Here is a 21983-nt window from a genome sequence, read left to right as displayed (position 1 = left end):
AATTTTAAGCATACTCGTGAAAAATGTTTTTTGTTAGTAAAAGTTTATAGTAAATTTAAAATAAAAATATTATTTCATAGCATCGAACTTCCTTATAAGTAATTCAAAAACATTTAAGAAAAATATAAAATTTTCAACTTTTTATTTATTTTTGACATGTTAATGCTTTTTTTCATTATTTTGAACTAACATTTTTGTCTGTTGTAGTTTTATTTTAATTTACCTTTCTGATTTATTATTATATTCTGACTTAAAAAATACAAAATGTAAATAGCAATATTTTTGTTGAAAAAATACAGTTGACCTTTTATATAAGTTCATAATCTATTAAAATAGAGTTCTAACCTCAGTGAGAAACCATGCGTCATAATCCCGAATGAAGTTTTGAGCAACAATTTTGATACATCAAAATTTTATTAATAACCAAAAATTGTTATAAAGGCCTAACCTTTTAAAAATTAAAAAAAATTATTATAAAAATGCAATTATTTGTATTTAATATTTGAGAATGTTTCATTTATCTCTTTGATTTTCTATTTTCGCTCACATTTGTGTCGTAAAAAAATATAGCTTCATAGTATATTTTTGCAACCGGAACTTCTTTGCCTACCCGATGTCTCGGAAAATTAAACAAAAACAGCAAGGAAAATATTTTTGTACCTAAAAAGGGAAGTTTCAGAACTATTTTGAGCACATAATTTATAAAAAAGCACACAGTTTTGAATAAAGAATTTCAAAAAGAAAATCACATTTTCCACTTTTTAGTTAATCAATATCTTTTTATTCTTTCTGTAGAAATTCAGCCCCCAACAAGTCAACCGACGAAAGATACGTCATCTATTCGTCGACAGAGTTCAGAAGGTGAGTTCATTTCACTCTTCCCTGCAGCTTTATCATTATAACAATATGATAAAGAATTTCAAAACTTACTCTAACGTGCAAAACTTAAGGATGAGACATACTAAGAACCAACTATAAAAATACAGAAGTCTTAGCTTAAAAAAACTTCAATTCTGAAGAACAGTAGACTATTTAAGAAATAAGAAATCTTATATGAAGTTAAGCCCTATTATGTCACGACCTTAATGGAATGCACTAAACAATAGTAAATACTGATTATATCGTAAAAATTTCTTTATCACCCATAGCATGGTTTCTCATGTTTTAAAGACTTCTGAAGCACTTGCACAGGTGCGAAAAATGAAAAAGTCTGCAGATGATTTGTCAATGAAAATAATACCAACGTATGAGTAAAAGGTTATTTTGCGAATAAAGTAAGGAAAAGTAAATAGTCAGCGAAAAATACTGTTTATCAGTTGCTTGAGACAGTCGAACGTCAAGTATAAATTGCTTACGGAATGTATCAAGCGTCTTCATGAAGGAGGCCGTCATTCAAAAGCATGCATTCTATTAATGCTCGTTCATCGATGACCGAGTTTACAAATGTGTTGAAAAAGTGGACGGTAGATTGATCAGCAACGAATCTAAGTCGTCAGATATTAGTCGACTCAATGTGACCGAGAAATACGGAACACCAGATTGCATCCTAGTAGCACCAAAGAGAGATACCATATATGCAACCTTGGAATTCTCGTATGGGGTGACATTGCGCTGAATAAGAGAAACAAATTCGCCTTTTTCATGGGTAAACCATCATCCAGAAATAATTTTTCCTTGAGTATTTCTATTCCGAGGTGTACCTCTATTTCAAAGTAGTTCAAACAAGCACTGAAAGGGCTGCATTTCTACCTTGAGAAATGTCCATATATCCTATCCCAATAAATTTAAACTGAATCCTTGAAACCGGCGACTTAAGATAAATCATATTCCTTACAAGAGGGCGTCTATTTCCTGTATTTCTTCTTTCCAGACGATTTTTACATCTTTTTCTCTCAATAAAATCCCTTTTATTTAAACACTTGCAGTAATTGTATTCATTACAATAGCGGTCATTTTACTTTTTCGTACACGAAACTAGGCAAAGAGATTGAAATCATCAAGAAATTCAACCTTGAAATTTTGACAAATCTGCACATTTCAAATCTCAAAAACCCTTCGACCTAAATGAATGAAATTTGCAATGTGGTCTTTACATCAAATTTGTAGATTTCTTTCAAATTTTGAAACAAATCCATTCCCAGTTTAATAACGAAACAAAATTCCATCTGAGCTATTAGTTTCAGATTTCCCATTTACACTCACACGCAAAAAAAAATAAGAAGAATAATTTTGTTACTACCAACTTTCCTCAATTCTGTTAAAATAATAAACTCTCAAAATAATAATCATTTCCCTACATTTTTAAAATACATTATAATTATCAATATACAATGCTAAATTGATATTCAAATTCTAATCAGATTCAGGCAATTTTACACAATGAACACTGCATTAAATTCTGTAAAATATATTCTAAGAAATCTTTAAGAATATTACTAATTAATTACACAAAAGCTTGCTTAATTGCATTAATGTTTTTCTTTTATTCTATAAAGTTGAGTTTTAGAATCCTAATTGCAAAACATTTTAGGAGAATTTCTTTAAACAACTGTTGAAGCAATAACTAATTTGTAAGTTCAACTTGCTCAGCTCTTTGTGTAAAGCTTTCGGTAAAGCTTGCTCACCCTATTCATAAAAATATATTTAATTTGCTTGCCTCCATAGCCACAAAGACTTGCTTAATAGGCAGAATGTTCAGTTCTATAAGATATATTTAAAATACTGTTCAAATAGCGTGTAAAGCTATAATTGCCGCTAAACTTTCATATCATAAAAAATGGTGTTATTTAATTACTATAATTTTGATAAAACGGATATGATTAGCTCCCTATTAAGCTTAATTACTGTTCTTATGAATTTTTTTCATAAATTTAGGGTAAAGGCAAAATATAACATTTAAACAATAATTCTCATTATTTCAGTGCATATCTATAATTTTACAACCAGCCACCTTCGGCGACCAAGCGGTTTGGCCATATTATTGACTACCTTGGTTATTAAATTATTAATAGGGATGAATTTACTTAAAATTTTATCTTGGGACTTGATAAAGCCGAAAAATATGAATTTAAGGGAATAAATCTGCTACAAATTAATGGGCGTGCCAGCTAAAAAGTGTATATATTTCGAAATAAAAGCGAAAATGTCCTATTTCAGAGTTAATAACTGAAAAAATTGTTTTACTACACTCAAGGGCCAAAACATTATGACCATCCCTACATTTTGCAATGAACTCGCCTGGATGACGTGGAAGGCACGTGATCAGGTGTAAGTGGTATTTAACTGCTGCTGGAGAGTCTGAAGAATCATTCTTTCACTTACTTCTGTGTGTGATGGGAAAGGCTGCGGATCTAAGTGACTTTGATAGAGGGCAGATCGTAATGGCTCGAAGGCTCGGAACAAGTATTTCCGAAACTGCACGACTCATGGGTTGTGCGTGATCTACAGTTGTTAGTACTTATGCAAAGTGGATGAATGACAGTGAAAGCAGCAGTAGACGACATGGTGTTGGACGTCCACACGCTATCAAAGAAAAAGGTCGTCGGAGACTGTCTCGCATGGTGAAGCAAAACCAGGGCCAGACAGTGGCTCAGCTGACAGCCCAATACAATGCAGGGCCAAGTAGAATAGTATTGGATCACACTGTTCAGTGGACATTGTTGGATATGGGGCTACGCAGCAAACGTCCCACTCGTGTGCCTTTGCTGACCAAGCGTCATTGCCAACTGCGCCTGCGCTGGGCCCGGAAACATTGCGAATGGTCCATGGATCAGTGGAAGAGAGTTGCCTGGTCAGACAAACCACCGTTTGTCATGCATCACGCTGATGGCCGTGTTAGGATACGCCGTCTTCCAGGCGAACAGTTGCTCTCTCAATGTACAGTAGGTCATACACAGGCCGGTGGTGGCAGTATTATGCTTTGGGGGACGTTCTCTTGGGCGTCTCTGGGACCCGTGGTTGTGGTAGAGCATACCATGAATGCTACAGGGTATCTGAACCTCATTGCGGACCAGTTGCACCCTTACATGGCCTCTGTTTTTCCAGCAGGAAATAAAATGTTCCAATAGGATAACGCCCCGTGTCACAAGGCTAAAATTGTGTTGGAGTGGTTCCAAGAACATGATGCTGAATTCCAGTTAATGTCCTGACTGCCTAACTCACCGGATATCAATCCGATAGAACACCTTTGGGATGACATGGGACGGCAGCTCAGAGTTCAAAGACCACCAATTCGCAATATCTCGGATTTGCGTGACCGTTGCTTAAACATTTGGTACAATCTGTCTCCGACCATCTACCAAGGACTTGTGGCATCTATGCCAAGGCGGGTTGAAGCTGTGTTGCGCGCCAAAGGTGGGGCAACTCGTTATTGACAGGTGGTCATAATGTTTTGGCTCTTGAGTGTATTTTTAACATTGATTAAAGTACGTGATTGGACGTTTTGATACAATAATGAAAAATTAGATTTTATTATAACCGTAAAAATGTTCCCTTATATTGTATTTAAATTTATTAAAATTAGAGAAAAAAAAAACAGAATGAAATAGAATAGGTGTTTATTAAAAAAGGTAACTATTTTATTAAGCTAATGTAAAGACCATTTTTGTGAGATAATCTTTTTGAAAGATATAGATGAAAAATGCCAAAAATTTGTTTAATTTTTAAGTACTTGAACGTTATTTTAATTAGCATTTGCATTTTCAGATGAACGCATGTATAAAATTTCCCCAAAGATAGACAAAAATTGATGAATCGTAAAAAAGAACATATACAAACATTTTTTTTTTTTTTTAGATTGTTACATTAGATTGTTTGTCATTGAACGTTTTTAAAGCTGCAGCGCTTTGCTAACTAATGGGGGCTTCAGAATTTTATTAGAAATGCTCTGGAGAGATCTTGCCGTTTCCTCTCAGTCAAAAGAAATAATACGTAAAGAAATCAAGAAATAGATGTCAAACGAAAAGTTTAAACGAGCGCAAAAATAGGCTTAACCGTCGCTAGATAGCTAATCGCTATGATTTGCCTATCGAGATTGATGCTCACATCTTCCAAAATTATTATCTTACATAAATAGTTTTTATACTATCTTGAAACTTGATATGATATTAAAGATGTAAATTATATCTATTTCATTTTTGAACAACTTCTAATTCTTTTGCATATTTCTTATATTTAAAAAAAATTAACACATAATCAGTAGCAAAGTATTTAATGATTTGTTTAAATTCAAACTCATCTACCAAAACAATCAATCGCGTGCTTTTGCCGTAAAACTAAAGGAGATTGGTTTTTTGGGTGAGGGAGGGGGTGGCATCATGTGGGAAGGGGGGGTTGTCAACTTCGAAATGAGATTTTCACTTTCGCTTTTAAATCAAAGTTTATAAATTCCTTAATTTTCACTCACAGTAATTGATAGCAGAATAATTTAATTAAATTCACGTTTTTCAGTAGTATCAAATAATTAAGTGAATTTTTTTAATAAATTTTATATTAATCTTTAAACAACCTAAATAGTCAATCATCTGGGTGGTCAAGCCAGTCATCAAAGACGGCTAAATGAACCAATGGGCTGATTGTTTTGCAAAGGGAAATACAGCTATAACACATGACTACACTTGTAATTACTTTTAATAAATTACATGCTAAATACAGTTGCGTTGATAAAATTATTTGTAATCTGTTTTTATGACAATTTTATTAAATCTTTTAATTAAAATTTTATACTAATATTGATCTTGATTCTAGATTTAGTATTGTTTTTTTTTATTGGACAGTTATCATCTTTTATAGAAACACTTAAATAAAGTAAAATAAGAAAAAATAATTGGAAGGGGGGCCTAATATTAATCCTAATTAGATCATAGTAGATCGTAAATAGGTCCAATACTAATTCTAACTCGATCGTAGATCCATACATCCTTAATAGAATTATTACAATATGTTCTCACAACAGTAAATCGATTATAGAAAGATCTAATACTAATTTCAACCAGATTTTATCCCAATCCCTTCAATAATATAAATAAGCATAAAATAAATGAAATTGCAAAAACTATTTTAACAAAATCTACAAATTTCTAATCGATTTAATCTGAACCAACTGTATAAAAATTCGAAGTTCCAGCAATGGATCACCTATCCACTTTAAGAAACCTCTAGAAATTTTTTTATAAAGTTCGATTCGCATACGAAACAGGTTAATTAATAAAACAACTGCATATTTCATGTAGAAAAGCCTCGATTCACTCCACGACATTTCAATGGTAAAATGGAGTCATTCCCTCCCTCCCCTACCACGAGATCATCTCTTTATCAAATTCGATTAAAGGCGTCGTAATTAGAAGCTAATGAGCGTTGGAATCCTTCATTAGCAGAAATTTTATTTCACGCGTCCACATTCAATCGCAGCAGCATTTAATGTTTTTCAAATAAAAATGAGTTATGTCGAGGATGGGATTCCATCCGCCGCGATAAAGACATAATTAGGCACCGATCGCACTCCCCTTTCACGGCTTTTCCTGCGCCCGAACTCATTTATTTCCGCTCAAACATTCGGATTTCTTGCAGGGCACAAAATCCTCTTTCTGTTTGGAAAGTTTTGAATGAATTACTTTGCTGGATTTTGCTGATTTAGGCGATTCAATTTTGAGTGTGAATACGTACTTGGTTTGTTTCTGCTAATTTTTCGCTTAATTAACTCATTATAACTAGTTTGATTAGTTTTCTGTAGAAGCTTTTTGAGACAGCTAGTGAATATCAAAAATTTTTGCTCATAATTTAGAAGTGTGAAATTTTATTTATTAAACATGATTCAATCAAAGATAAAAAGTGGTGTTTCAAACTTTGAATACAGGGTGATACAAAACTGAACGCATAAACTCGCGGTAAAGACAGAAAATTGAAAAAAGTTTAATGAGATTTGAAATTTTAGTCTAAAATGTTATCATATGGTAGTTCTTTAGGCTTGATTCGTTTATCTGCATTTGGTTTTTAAAATGTGCTCTTACTAATATAGTAACAATAACCTGCTTAGATAACCAGTAGGAGTAGTCGCCCCAAAACTTTCTTGCATAGTCTTTAGTACATTTGTCATGCCAGAGAACGCCTAGCATGGCATTGTTTTACATTAGTTGCAAAATATTAACTTTTGTAATGAATTTAGCATTCTGACACAATCTTTTGTGTAATATTTGGTGAGTGTTTTTGGCGATTAATACCTGACATGCGGTCCTTGGCGAGTGTTTTTGGCAATTAATACCTGACATGCGGTCAATAATATCCAAAAAACGAATTTGCAGTTTAGACATGTTTTTCTCAATCGATTGAAACCAAAATTTGACACAAGACTTCACTTATAATCAAAAAATTCCATACCAAATTTGATATATTTAAGTCCTTGCGTTTTGGCGTTATCGCGTTTACAGGTTTCTGAAATTACATACCGAGATAGGGTCAATCCCATGTTAGATTTGACTCAACATTTGACAGATTTCTACACTACAAATGTTCAATCTGTGTACCGAATCTTATCTATCTAGCTCTCTTCGTTTTGTAGTTATCGTGCTATCTTATATTCGAACAGATGTACTACCTCTGAGCAGATTTTAAACAAAAATCTGCAAATTTGGTGTAAAGACCGTTTATCTACCTCATAGCATTTTGGAGTCGTCTGTTTCACAGATAGACGGAATAGTTTCCAAAAATGTGTTTTTTAAACTCGGAGAAATCAAAAAATATATACGAAATACTACGTGTATGAGAAAGTAAAAATGGATGTAATGAACGTGTATGAGAAAGTAAAAATGGATGTAATGAACGTGTATGAGAAAGTAAAAATGGATGTAATGAACGTGTATGAGAAAGTAAAAATGGATGTAATGAACGTGTATGAGAAAGTAAAAATGGATGTAATGAACGTGTATGAGAAAGTAAAAATGGATGTAATGAACGTGTATGAGAAAGTAAAAATTGATGTTTTTAGATGTTTTTATATAGTCAGGTAAATCAAAGTGAAAAAAATGTTAATACTACATAAAATATAAACTAGCTTTAAGATTTTTTATGTTTTTATTCCCATTTTTTTTATTTCAGAAATTTGCGTGAATTATTTCTATGTTAAAAACTGTTTCATTGAAATTTTCTTAACAAAACAATCTTTAAAACAAAAAAATGTGCCTTTATCATTCTAAATTTGCAGTCATTTTAATACTTTTCATTAATCCTTTGAGATGTTGCGGTAAACATTTTTCTAATTACACTAAAAATTTTGTATAGCTAGTCTTATTATAAGTGGATCGATAATCACATTATGAGTTCATAACTTATTGTAAATCTATAAGTTGCCCTATATTAAATGTAAAGAATAAATTTTTTGTACATACTATTTACTAATTTTTCCTACTTATTCTTCAAATATATTATTTCTTTTGAAGCTTTACTTTTCAAATGTTATTCTTTCATAAATAAAAGATTTTTTTTTCTGCTATCTTTATCGCTTAGCTTATTCAAAGCTTAGATATATCTAAAGAAAAGTACCAATGTACGCGTTTGTACACTCTTAATCCTTTTCACGGATGATTTTTATTTTTTAATATCAATAATTATCTTTTTAAATATATAGTGTAATAATATCTTTCTCCCAACTTAATCCATCCATTTATCATCCTCGCTAACTTGTTGTTTCGCTTGCTAAAAACATCTTTTGAGTTACGAAAATAGAAATACAGAATAAGAAATCTTAATGCAGTAAAATACATCTACTATTAAAATGATTTATGTAAGAGCTCGTACCATTAAAATTTATAGCCCATTAATAAGGATTAATAACTTTTGTACCTTAGTAACTCATTATTACAGCAAGTTTCAACTCACGAAAAGAGGTCTTTAGTTATAAAATGATATTTATCCTACCTAAAAATAATTTAACAATTATCAGCAATTGATCCGCTATAATTAACTGAAAAAGTGTGACTAGAAATATTCTGAAATTATAAATGGTTCTTTCTCTTGTTTAAATTCAAAAATATTTATTTTGCTTATGGAGTTCTATGAAAAACTTTTGATATAAGTTATAATGAATGAAAATGAAATTGCATTGAATCGAACAGTGATTTCTGTCGCTATAAGTTGCTTTGCATTTCAGCTTTTCCTCAACACCAGAGCCTGGGCTCAGTGAAGGATTCGACCGAAGATTCCACAGTCAGCAAATGGAAAAGACCCGTTATGACAGGTAAGTAAATCATATTGCATTTTTTTCCTTTTATTTATAGAATTACCGAAATGAAAAACCTCTCTTGTAGTCTCTATAAAGATCTCGCTTGAAACTTAATGAAATACTTCCCTTGGCCTAGGACTGGCCTAGTTGCTTCTAACGATTATTTTCTCTCTCTATCATCTAATTACCACATTTAGCAAGTACTTAATGTCTGGTAAATTTTGATTACTCATGTTTTGTCGATTTTTATAAAACAGTTTTACATTAAATATTTTGTATTATGTATATATTATATTTTTATATTTTTGTGCCACTTCAAAACAGTACAATATTAAAAATAAATGAGAAAAGCAGGGACCATCGAATTCTGTATTTCTATAGTGTGTGTGTGTGTGTGTGTGTGTGTGTGTGTGTGTGTGTGTGTGTGTGTGTGTGTGTGTGTGTGTGTGTGTGTGTGTGTGTGTGTGTGTGTTCTTCTAAAACCTGTTGTTATATGTACTTTGCCCTTTGTATTATAACGTAAAACTGCTTATTTGTTAAGCAGTTTTACATTTAATCAAATCTTCAAATGAGCCAGATAAATTTTTTTTTCCAAATTGTTCGCCTCACCAAAACAAATTCGTGTCTTAAAGATCCAGAAGTATATTTTTCCATTAATCATTTAAATATAAAGTTTTCAGTGATAGCTTCACATTAACTAGTCATTCCTCAGGTCTTTAAAGTTTTCTAATCCACCTATGAGTATATGTACTAATGTGGTGAACTTAATCCAGAAAAGGCCAAATTTCTTAATGCTTAACTCAATTACTTGCATTTGAAACAAAACATTCTTTCTTAACCAAGATAAATGTACGAAAAACCAAGGTGATCGGAGCTGCAGAGTATCCGTAATTGACATATACATTAATATATACGTTATAACCTGACGTAATGTTGGGAGATATTAGAATAAAAAATCACATAAGTCATCAATAAAGTCATATAAAAATGAAATAAAAATAAACCAATTTATTTAAATTTTTTTTATCTAACCCGTTTCGATCAAACAATCATATATAACCCCAATCAACTGCTCAAATGTGATCAATCTTATGGTAACATTTCTTTCAGTCTATAAAATATTATCTAAAGTTTTTTGATGGGGTGGTGGGAAAAACATGATATCCATGACCCATCTCCTTGTATTTCCCCTTAATTTTGTGACAATAATTGTCTTTTTGCCCTGTTCTTGAGAATTTTTATTATTTTTTCTCTTTCTCTTAGCATATATACTTCCAAGAAGTGTAAAATAATTTCCATAATCATTGTTATTAGCTTCTTTCTTACTATTCCAAAAAAGTCTGTCGAAACAGAAGAGAAGGGAAGTTGATTATGAAAATAGCAAGACCACGGCTCTCTTAGAACCGAAAGGAAGAAAGATTTATTAGAACCAAAATCGGAAGAGAGGATCTATGTCAATAAGAATTTAATTTTTCGATTTATTATTTGATAGCCTTACGATTTAATCAAACTCCGAAAACAAGTTGTGGGTGAATACAATCTGAAAGCTATTCAAGGGAATCGCCAAACAATGTTCCCCCTGTGCTTATAGATATCATCTGCCCAAGTTTCTGCAGTGACATATCTACGTATTGTAATTGATCAGAAAAACGGTTTCACCCACTCGCCTCGTCCACCTCTGCTTCAATTGTTGCCATTCCCTCGCATCGTTTCTCCGTGGCCTGTTATCGTCTGCAGTTATCGGTAGAAGAGTTGCCCATCGATGCAAAGTGGAGGGGTCATTCCGCGTTTAATACGTCGACCCTCTATTTATTTCGATTCGAATGCGAGAAAAGAGGCTATTCGGGAAAATCCCCCGACGCACATTATTTTTCGGGCCTCCTTTGTATTCCTTTCGAATGAATGTCGTTACAGCGGAGTTATCGGCACTTCCAATGCTCTCTTCACTTCGCCGCCCTCCCTCTCTCAGAAAGAGATCTGGCTTCCAAACTTTATGAGGGATCTACGTTTCCAAGTACTTTCTAAATAATTTACCAAATCTCTTTATAAAGGATAATCGTGCGCAAACATGGAAACGCGTATTTATCAAATGAATTAACTGACTTTTTGGAAAAGAGGTAACTTTGGGAGATCCATTTCGAGTTCCAACTTTGGGAATTGAAAGCTCCTTCACGTAGTATATTTAGGAAATTTATTTCATGGACATGATAAAAAGTCAGGTTGCTATTTGTGTAGAACACATCTCAAAAACATATTATGACGAAAGAATTCAAATGATGGCTAATTAAGCGATCTTGTTTTATTGTCAGGCAAATTATTTGCTGGACTTATTCAATATTTTATAATGGTATATAAACGCATTTTTTTAATTTACTAACTTTGAAATCAACGATACCTTAACACCTGTTTATAAAATATGATTCTTCATTTTTTTAAAAAAAAAAATTAATCCTGATGATAGAAAAGTGTATATTAATATTTATATTTTCAATATGAGGATAATATGACACTGAATACGTGTGTGTGTGTGTGTGTAAAAAATTAATAAATTATAAAAAATAAAAATAAAAATACGTAAGCCTACGAGAAAGTATACTACTGCGATGGCAAAAATTTACTCATTGACGTCCTCTGGTTAAAAATTTAGAATTGTGACAGTAGCATTACAAAAGTCTACAAACAAATTCAAAAACTCTTTTAAAATGCTATAATCAAAACACGTCTGCTGCTTCTTACAATAATAATTTTTTTAATAAAAACAGTAATTTTCTTGTTTTAAAAGTTTAGATAAAATTAATTTCTGAGAATTTTTGTAAGCATATGCAAATTTAAAAGAGACAATGTCTTTGGTTTGGGTATCTTTTTTTTATAATGAGCACGTGCTTATGCCCTTGATGGATGGTATCCAAACGTTACATTATACTAAGACCCTAGAGTATAGCTTGCTGTCATTTGCTCAGCTTCTAAGTGTCCTTCACTGGAGATTTCAACTGAAGAATGCTTCGATTCACACCGCAAGCAACACAAAAGTCGAGTTTAATTTTCAAAATATAAAAGCTCTTGATTGATCAGCATTTTACTCAAATCTTAACTAAATAGAGAATTTTTGGTATCATGTACCGCAAATTATACAGTAATGGTAGACAATATTCTTCTTAAATGAACTAACATTATAACTCCATTAACTACAAACATCTTTCGAATTAATTTACTATCAAAATTCGTCTCTAAAATTTAGGAATGGTTGATAGTGCATTCAAACACGTCAAATGCAAACACCCGAAAGTTCTCAGTGATTAGTTCCTATCGATCTGCAATCATACATGATATAGTGTATTTTTAAAATGTAAATTAAATAAAACCTAATTTATTGATAAAAAATGGCCATTTTCTGTTAATAGAAGATGCTAATAAGATAAGAAGAAACCTTTTAAAAGTTTGCTTTCTGTATATAATGTCTCCTTTCGTAAGAATATCTGATTTCAAAGAATCATACGCAAAAAGCTTAAGATTAAAAATTTGATAATTTGCACTCGAATTTCTGTCTGCTTAGAAATTTCACAGACTTTTATTTTGCACGTCTTCGATACAGATATAAAAGAAAACATTAAAAATATATCTACCATGAAAAAACTCTTATAAAGCTCTAACCAGAATTTATACAATTAGTTATGTTAGTTTTCAAATAGTTTAGTATCAAAGGTTATTTTTTCTAGCATTCACGAACCATTCAATTAGAAAGATAACCATTTTCTTTGTGTTTTTTTAAGAAAATTTTATTAATATAAAATACTTTTGAAACAGATAATTCAAAATACTAAGTTCCTTGTCGTTTAAAGGAAGAAAAGGCTACTGATTCGTTATCCTATAATTTTGTCATCGCTCTAAAAAATTTTATTCTACAGAAGATTGAAAAGAAATATAAATTTTATAATCAATTTCGATCTGCTTATATATTCATATAGTGCACCTAAATGCATACTTGCCCCAACAGTTATTCGCTGGATTGCATCAGCCCCAGGAGAAACGGAAAGCTCATATAAAAGAATTTGTGGCTTAGTAGTTAATTTGCGGAGACGAAGTTCCTTCCATTCAGCCAATTAGGATCTCGCTTCCTCGAGATAAGCATATTTATGAGTTTGAAGCGATTAATGCCACTCGCTGCCCCAACGCACTGACCCCCGTTCATTAAGACGCCATTTGACGCAGATTATGACGCCGGAATTTGTAAAATGTTTTGGTTTTATCTTGGTGGGCGATTTACAGCGGAGCGTTTGTCTCTGCATTGCTTCATGAAAATCCTGATACTTATGATGATTGGGTTTTGTTTCTAACCTTATTAAGCTCATTGTGGAGATATGGTACCATTCCAAACAATTACATCGATGAAATAGAGCAAATATAATAGTTTTAATATTTTGACATAGAGGTTAGACATTAAAATATAAATATTTAATTAGTTAACATTCTGTAAATAATAAGAGAAAAGCTGACTTGAACTAAAAATTAAACAATTAGAGAATATATAATAATTATTTAATTTTTAAGATTATAATTTTCCAATTGATTACGCTTTCAAACTCTATAAAATATAATTTCAGAGGCTTAATACTTGAATTTTATTACAATAACATTTTAAAAAATAAAAAAAACTATATAAATTATTTATTTTATAAACTTTATTTTTATTTTATAAACTTTTATTGACTATAAGTTTAATTACATTGTTTGAAGTATAAAAACAAAGTTTTCCATATCTCAATCCATTCCCATTCTTAAATTCCGCAATTTCTATTACCAAACGTTTGATGCTACATACATTATGAAGCATATATAGTAGTTTCAGAATTCATTTATGGTACAAAAATTACTTTTGGCCCAATCCTTGTACCACAAAACTTCAAATAGGAAATAAATAAACAAATTGGTTTAAGCAAAATTCAATATTTAATTGTTAATAAGTTTTAATTGGATTATTTAATATTTTAAGATGTGCATATACACAATGTAAAATTTTAAAATATACTTTCTTATACGACTCATGCTATAAGCAGATCAATTGGATGAATGAAGATATATAGCAATTTTAACTATCTAGTGAGTTGCTAAGACGTTGAAGATTACCAAAATAATGGAAAGTTGCTATTTAGTTCCTCTCGCAAATGAAATTGAATTGCTTCTTAAAATAATGTAAAACTTGCATTCCAAAAAATGATTATACTTAATATTACTATATTGAATCGAAATATTATTTCGAAATCTAATTTTTTTTCATTTATTTCTATTGGTATGAGCTTTGATGAAAATAGGGATTGGTGTAAAATGTAGGTCCGCTTATAAAATTGAAAGCATTAACTATGTAACAATTTGAGAGTATTATAAGAAATGAATGGATGTACATGTTCTATTGCAATAAACAACTCAAGTGGTAGAGGAAAACAGAAGGCACAGACGGATTTTTTAAAAAAACAGTGCAAATATTAAATTCATATCTTTTTCTTTGATTTAATATTTCCAAGTTCCAATTTTACTTTTTACACTTTTATGCAAAATGTACCAAACTATCAACAATTTCTCTTTATTCAAGTTTCCAGGCTTAAGAAAATAGTCCCAACTTTTTTTTTTCAATGGAGCGTTAATAACCAACGACGTTAATAAAAGGAAAAACAACTAGTATTCCGTAAATGAAAATTTAGAATTTCCCAAAAGTTACTCTTTCCTTCCAACATTCGATTATTTGTGAAATTTTAATCTGTTACAAAATAAGTTAAAAAGCCATTTTAATAATATTTGAAAAAAATGAAAGATAATTTGCTCTTCAATCTTTACAACTTTTCTGCTGGTATCATTTGAAAGTTTAATTTCAACGCAACCTTTAAGGTATTTTAGAAAGATATTTTCCTTTTATTGTGAAGATAACTTTGAAAATTTCCTTCCCTTTCTCAACGTATAAAGAATTATTTATGAAGAATAAATCAAGATATCACTTTAAAATAAATACATGAAGAAAAAAAAATATTTCCAAAAATTATTTGTATCTATATGCTTAGAGTAGCATCTACTCAAGTCGACCTTTTACACCAGCCAAGTGTAGTCGCTCAATTTTTTTTTCACTGATAAAAACAAATTAAGAATTAAATTTTTTATTCTTTTACATTGCTTTTGATAAATTGCACCCAAGAGAGTGCTCCTTTTTAATTAGAAAGGCAGCAATTAGTTTGAGAACTTGAATAATGCAGAACTATCTCTGTTACCAACCATTGGTTCATTTCACTTTAAAAGTCCTTTAATGGACGTTGAGATATAGTTTAGGATATACTAAATTATATCAGATGAAGTGTTCTCACTCTAGTCATTTGCAATCTCAATGTGATAAGATAAAATTACTTTCGAGTTCATACCATAAAATCACTTTTGGATTGATATATTACAACTAAATCAGAATACGATTTAAAAACACTTGTCTTTTTCATATTCAATATACCGATAGCAAGCAATAATGAACATTATCTTGTTAAGAATTTGTATTGCTTCCCTGCGCAGTTAGTTTCTAAGTGAAGAGGAGAGTTTTACTGATAGCTCTTGCGGATGCTGCATGGATGCCAGGTCAATAACCTCTCCCCTTCAGCCTTGGCGACAAGAATGAAGGAACTTCAATTATTCGAAAATCTTGGCGATTGCTCCATTAGAGCTCGAGTTCCAATGTTTGTTCTTGAACATTAGATTCCCTTTTGCCGGAGCTATAAAAAATGGAAACGAGACGGGAAATCAGTAGTAATGGAGTTGAGTCCGGGCGATTATTTGAGTGAAGTCTCTCTTTGGAGTGTTTATCACCATAGAATTTTCTCTGAACTCCATTGCGGTTGTCTAATAAAAATTTGCTGCTATTTACTGCAAATGCTGTCCTTTTACACGTTTCGGCTATGTTTCGTTTCCGTGCATTTGTATTTTCGTGTACAATAAATTGTCGTTATCTTTTATTAAGTATTGGACTCTTCCCCTTACAATACAAGGGCGGATTTTGGATTGTTCCGTAAAAATATAATATTCTGAAACAAAAATATTTACTTTTGCAGGAATGGCTTTTGGTATTAGTAATTCGATTATTTTAGGAAAATAGCTGAATTCATTTCTTTATTTTCAACTTCATGGGGGTACTATAAGAATTCTATCTCGAATTTTAAAGCATGAAGTTGTTTACAATAATTTGGAGAGATGCAATCATGCGGAATTTTTTGATGAAGGTTTTCCCCCGTCTATTAATAACATATTCGGTTTGCATTCTAGTTTAAAATAATTAGGAACAGATTCAGAGACTCTTAAACAAGCCAAATCTCGAGCTACTTTCCCCCTTTTTTCCTCCTCAACTTTCAAAACCAGATAATTTATTTTATTATTATTATAATGTAATCTCTATATTAGCATTTTTATGTAACTATTAAGAACCACCTTTAAGAGCATTAGATTCGGTGACCCATATATTAAAAAATGTAATTTAAAAGTAAGTTTAAACAAAATAGTCAAAAATAAAAGACAAACTTCTGTAATACATTTTAAATATTCAAAAACAAATTTCGCCGATGCTATTGACTTAAAAGTCAGTCATTTAACTACAAAATGAAAAAGATGAACTTTGGGAATTATGAAACATGGAAAAAATACCAAGAATAATATTCTCAAATTTAAATGGTTCGTGATTATAATTTAAGTAAATTCGAGTACATAAAACTTGTAAATCAAATGAAAGCATAAAATTAAATTATGCTAAATATACCACGATTTTAATTCCGCCAAAATCAAATTCCCTAGTAGGCGGCTACTTTGCATATTTGATCATCCATCTCAGAAAATAATAATCACTTAAAAATAAGAACTTAAAAAAGAACAAACGAATAAATCGTTAATTTAAAAAAAATTATGGAATCGATGATAATCAAAAAATTCGTATACTTCTTTGTAATGGAGGCACAGTTTTTGCTAAGTATTCTAAAAATGTAAATACCGAAAGAAAATCAATATAATGTATGTTTGAAAATATTATTTTATCGAAAAGAAATATAAATTACCACTAAGAGTTCTAATACAAAATAAGCAACCATTTTAATTTATTATATGAAATGAGAATTTGAGAGGTAACAAGATGATGCGGAAATAAGCATAAAATAATATAATTTTGTGAAATATTATCTTCGGGTATCCTTTAATAAATAAGTTTTAAACGCAAGAAATCGGAGATAATTGACGATTTTATAACATATTGTGGAGTTTATGCTGGTGTAATCCGATTACTTATTTTCAATGAAATGTGTTGCAATACAAATCTACTGAACGCTTCATTACTTTCTGACATTATGTTGCTAAATCTAATATTACTATTATTTTAATATTCCAAACGATACTTTTAAGATAAATTTGTCATTAAGCAATATCTAGATAATAACCAACTTTCAATATCTATTGGTGAAAAAAGTAATCATTGAAAAACGAGAAGGTTGTTTTGTTCGTTTCACAGCTGTAAGTCCTATACCGTTGTTCGCATAATAATGTGTTACAGAAAATGGTACACACTTTGCAATATAATAAATTTAGGGATGACCACGCTATCTTGTAAAATAGATTTGCAATTCAGTTTGACTTTTTTCAACAAAAATCTCTTTTACTTTTTGTTATGAAGTTCTCTAAATATCATCACGAGCTACTATTTTGTAATAAAATTATCTAACGCATAGGTTCTCAAACTATATGCCGTGATAAAATTTTGAATGTATATATATGAATATATTTTTTCACAATTTTCAAAAACGTGATGTGAGGTTTACAACATTCATTAAACCACATGGTAGCAACAAGACAAAAATAAAGTCCAAAACAGAAGATGATGAGTTTTGAACTCAAGTAAGTTCAAAACTCTTTATCTAATCAGAAATTCCTTTTCGTTATAAATATGTAATCTGCGAACACACTGACTTTCGCTATCATTTTTGCAAACATTTTTTTATATTTATTAATGAAGACTTTTTTCTTCAACAAAATTCCTTCACTTTTCCATAAAACCTCCATACGTTGAAGAACGCGCTCTTTTCATCTTGGAAAAAATAATAATTCATTACACAGAGGACAAAATGGATAATTATAGATTTGATTTCTAACTATCGCGAGTAATCTCACAAAACTTTCTCGCATACTCTCTAATAAAGGTGATATATCAGAGAATGCTTTACATGAGATTGGCGTTCAGTAATTATGAAATATTAACTTTTGGCATAAATTTAGCATTTTTACTGAACCTATCAAGTCGCCAATGGTGAATTTTTGGTGATTAATCCCCAAGCATGCCGTTAATAACATCCAGAAATCGAATCTGTATTTTAAATGTGTTTTTCTCAATTGAGTGAAACAAAAATTTGTTAAAAGGTTACAGTTGTAGTCACAAAATCCCATAACAAATTTAATATATTTAACTCATTGCGTTTTTTAATTATCGCGCTTATATATTTCTGAAAGAAAGATCGACAGATAGTCAACTCGTTGTTGGAGTCGGCTCAAACTCCAACTCCAAATCAAAATGATAGGATGTCTTCACTATAGATGTTAACTATATACATCAAATTTTATCAATTTAACATTCTTCATTTTGAAGTTATCTTCTTAACTATCATTCGCACAGCCAGATAGATTTCTTCTTAATGGATTTTAGTCAAAATTGAATAGAAATCTACAAATTTGATCTGAAGACCATACACCGAATTTCAGTCGTCTAGCATAAAGCGTTTTTAAGTTATATGTGTCACAGACAAGCAGACGGACAGACATTTTCTAAAAACAAAAAAAAAATCGAATTCAGAAAGGTCTAAAACATAAAAAATCGGCAAATTCTCGAGTTCGAAATTTTTGAAGATTACTATACCCTCTCTATACGTAAAAGTAAAAAGTGGATTGCATTGTTTAAATGTTCGGTAAAACCCTGCTCTAGCCTGCTATTAGATGGTAACATTTCAAAATGCTCTAGCATGTTAATGAGCGAAAAGAGCGATTACTTCTTTATTTTTCTCTATTTTCTATATGATTTCTGACTCCAAAAATAACTATTATTAATATAAACGCTTTGTACACTGATTTTATTACATTTTTTTTAAATACAATTTCCACTCTCCTTACACATCCCGAAATATCCTACTGAAATCTGAATGTTAGATTTAATCATTTTTTAAATTAATCTTTCTTTTTTACATTTAAAAACACAATTTTAATTTTCTTTTCGGAACAAAAACAAAACTTTTTGACAGTGTCGCACTGTTCCGTCGTCTCCGTGCGTCAGGGCCAGTTGGGTCCATAAAATAGAAATTTCGCTGATGCTGAGTCTATTTAGTATGCGGTCTGGACTTGAGCTGTCCAGAAACGAAAATTGAATGTCAAAATGACGGACAGATTACAAATGACTTCCCGGAAATCTATTTTGAGTTTTTCTCCAAAGGAAAGGAAAATTAAAGAACTGTCTGTCCGCCTCTATTTTTTTTTATGGAAAAGTCTCGTGGGAAAATAAAACCAATTAAAAAATGTCTTCACCACTCAAACAGGAACTCAGCCCCTCCCCCTTCTACCAGGGCATGGTTATTTTATTTTATTTATTTATTTATTTTGAGTAATAATTATTTTGTCGACATGAAAAATTGTGAGTTTAGTTAAATATGTACGGTATTATGTTAATCGTCCATAAATATTTCTTTGCGTGTGAAGTATGCAGTTTATGAATTGCTTCTAAATAAAATTCATATAGTCTGTTGAGATAAATAAAAACGCCTTAATCATACAAGAATGAAAAGAGATATTTCATCTCAAAATGACGATTGCAAATTAATAATTTCAATTATCTCGGTAGCTCAGCTATGAAAAACTTTGGAATTTCACTAGTGAATGCAGAATTCACTTGCAATAAAAAAATTTTAATGTTGCAAACATAGATACATCTTTGAATATTACAATGTGTAACATAGGCATGTAAATGAACTACATCGAAAAGAAATAAAAATTTGTGAAATTTGTCAAAATCATTACATATAAAGACTTTTATATATTTTTATCTAAATGCTCGTTAGTTTTAATATTTCCTGTGATATTTTCATATTTTCAATACATATATTATTTCTCAGTCAGTGACGCACAAATTTTAATAAAATTTCATAACTATATCAGAAGAGAATTACAAAATTGTCATTACAATGCATTTACGTCATTCACAAGTTATGATATCGTTTATGAATAAAGGATATTTTTTTGCTAATTAGTTCTTCATACACCATCTTAATTACTTTAAATGACATTAAGATATCTTTTGAAACATGATATGCATTTTTTAAATATTAGGAAACATAAAATATACTTTATTGAAAGGGTCATCTTTATTATATTAAAAATGAGTCTCTCTCTCTCTCTCTCTCTCTCTCTCTCTCTCCGTGTGTGTGTGTGTGTGTGTGCGTGTTTACTCTTTATATTTTATTCAGTCTTTTGTGTAAACTTGTTAATTCAGATTCAAGAACTGAAATGGGAATTTATTTATTTATGTGCGGTAAAGTCGCAAAAGCTTATAGGTGTTAAAAAAGCTGTCTTTTCAATAGCATCGAGTTTATAAATACATGGATTAAATTTATTACTTTTACTTTATTTTTATACGTTTTCAGAGTAAGCTAAACAATGCAATTTAAAAAAATAGGCATAGGAATAATTGTTATTGACACTTCAAGGCCTCATCACCACTCATTATTTGGATCTAAATTATTTAATTAAATCTTAATAAACGAAATTATCTGTCATTTTTTATCCGCATACTGTTGATTAGACTTACGGTCCATTTGAGTTTTCACTACTCATATGAATTTATAATTAAGATTTTAATTCCTACTGAAAGAAATTGTTTCTTTAATTCGCTGCGATTTGATTTTGGAAATATTTGATAAACAATAAGTATCTTTTACAATTCTTCTTTGACTACCTTATTTCAATGTAATGACAAAATTCCAATAATATTCCAATAGTATTGCTTACTAACTTTAATTTTGTTCCATATTACTTTTTTTAAAGAAATCTGGTTTTTCGGTAACATTTTTAATTTATCCATAAATATTCATTCGCATTAAAATGATGACATATCTTTATAATAATTTACTATACTTCTTAGAAGTAAAAAAATAAATATTTGTCCCTATCTAGATTTCTTTAAATTTTCTTGGGACCTAAAAGCTACAAGAAACTATTTGCACTCTTCCAAACTAAAATAATTCAACAAAATTTTACAAGAGTTAACGATAAAGTTTTGTGCATCCGAAACTGTAAGAAGAATGCCACGACCTCAAATAATCAATATGGACTTAAAGCAATACGCCTGAATCAACTTTCTTTCAATCATATATTCTTTAAAATTATTAATGTACTTATTAAATTATCCATATTAATAGATTTATAAAACAATAAAACTGAAATTTTAAAAAAATTGGATGTATTTTTGTAAAATATGTTTTTAGAAGTCAAATAACATAGTAAGGCATGTAACACAATAAGATGTCTCTGCTTAATTTCACAGTCAACAGAAGGATTAAGAGTTGATTAATAAAACATAAATTCCTTAAATGCGAGACGCTTAACATGCTGCGTTTCTGTTCATGAATAGTGAAACATATAAAGGGTAACATTTTCTGTGAAGTAAGTAATTATTTGCAATTACTCCACTAATTATAACAATAAAGGCTTATATTTATATAAACAATTTCTAAAA

The 21983-nt window shown here is 30.5% G+C and overlaps 1 protein-coding gene across 1 annotated transcript in view; it reads left to right on the top strand.

Annotated features, from left to right (window-relative positions):
* LOC129978926 (lachesin-like) overlaps positions 1-21983 on the top strand; it is a 319635-nt gene that overhangs the window by 282265 nt on the left and 15387 nt on the right. Inside the window, exons 7-8 of the mRNA XM_056090672.1 lie at positions 796-861; positions 9143-9229. Of these exons, the coding sequence (XP_055946647.1) occupies positions 796-861; positions 9143-9229 (153 nt within the window). The remainder of the gene's footprint in view (positions 1-795; positions 862-9142; positions 9230-21983) is intronic.

The sequence above is a fragment of the Argiope bruennichi genome, chromosome 1, assembly GCF_947563725.1.
Source record: "Argiope bruennichi chromosome 1, qqArgBrue1.1, whole genome shotgun sequence".
Taxonomy (NCBI): domain Eukaryota; kingdom Metazoa; phylum Arthropoda; class Arachnida; order Araneae; family Araneidae; genus Argiope; species Argiope bruennichi.
Note: the sequence above shows the minus strand (reverse complement) of the source record. Positions and strands in the feature narration are given on the sequence as shown.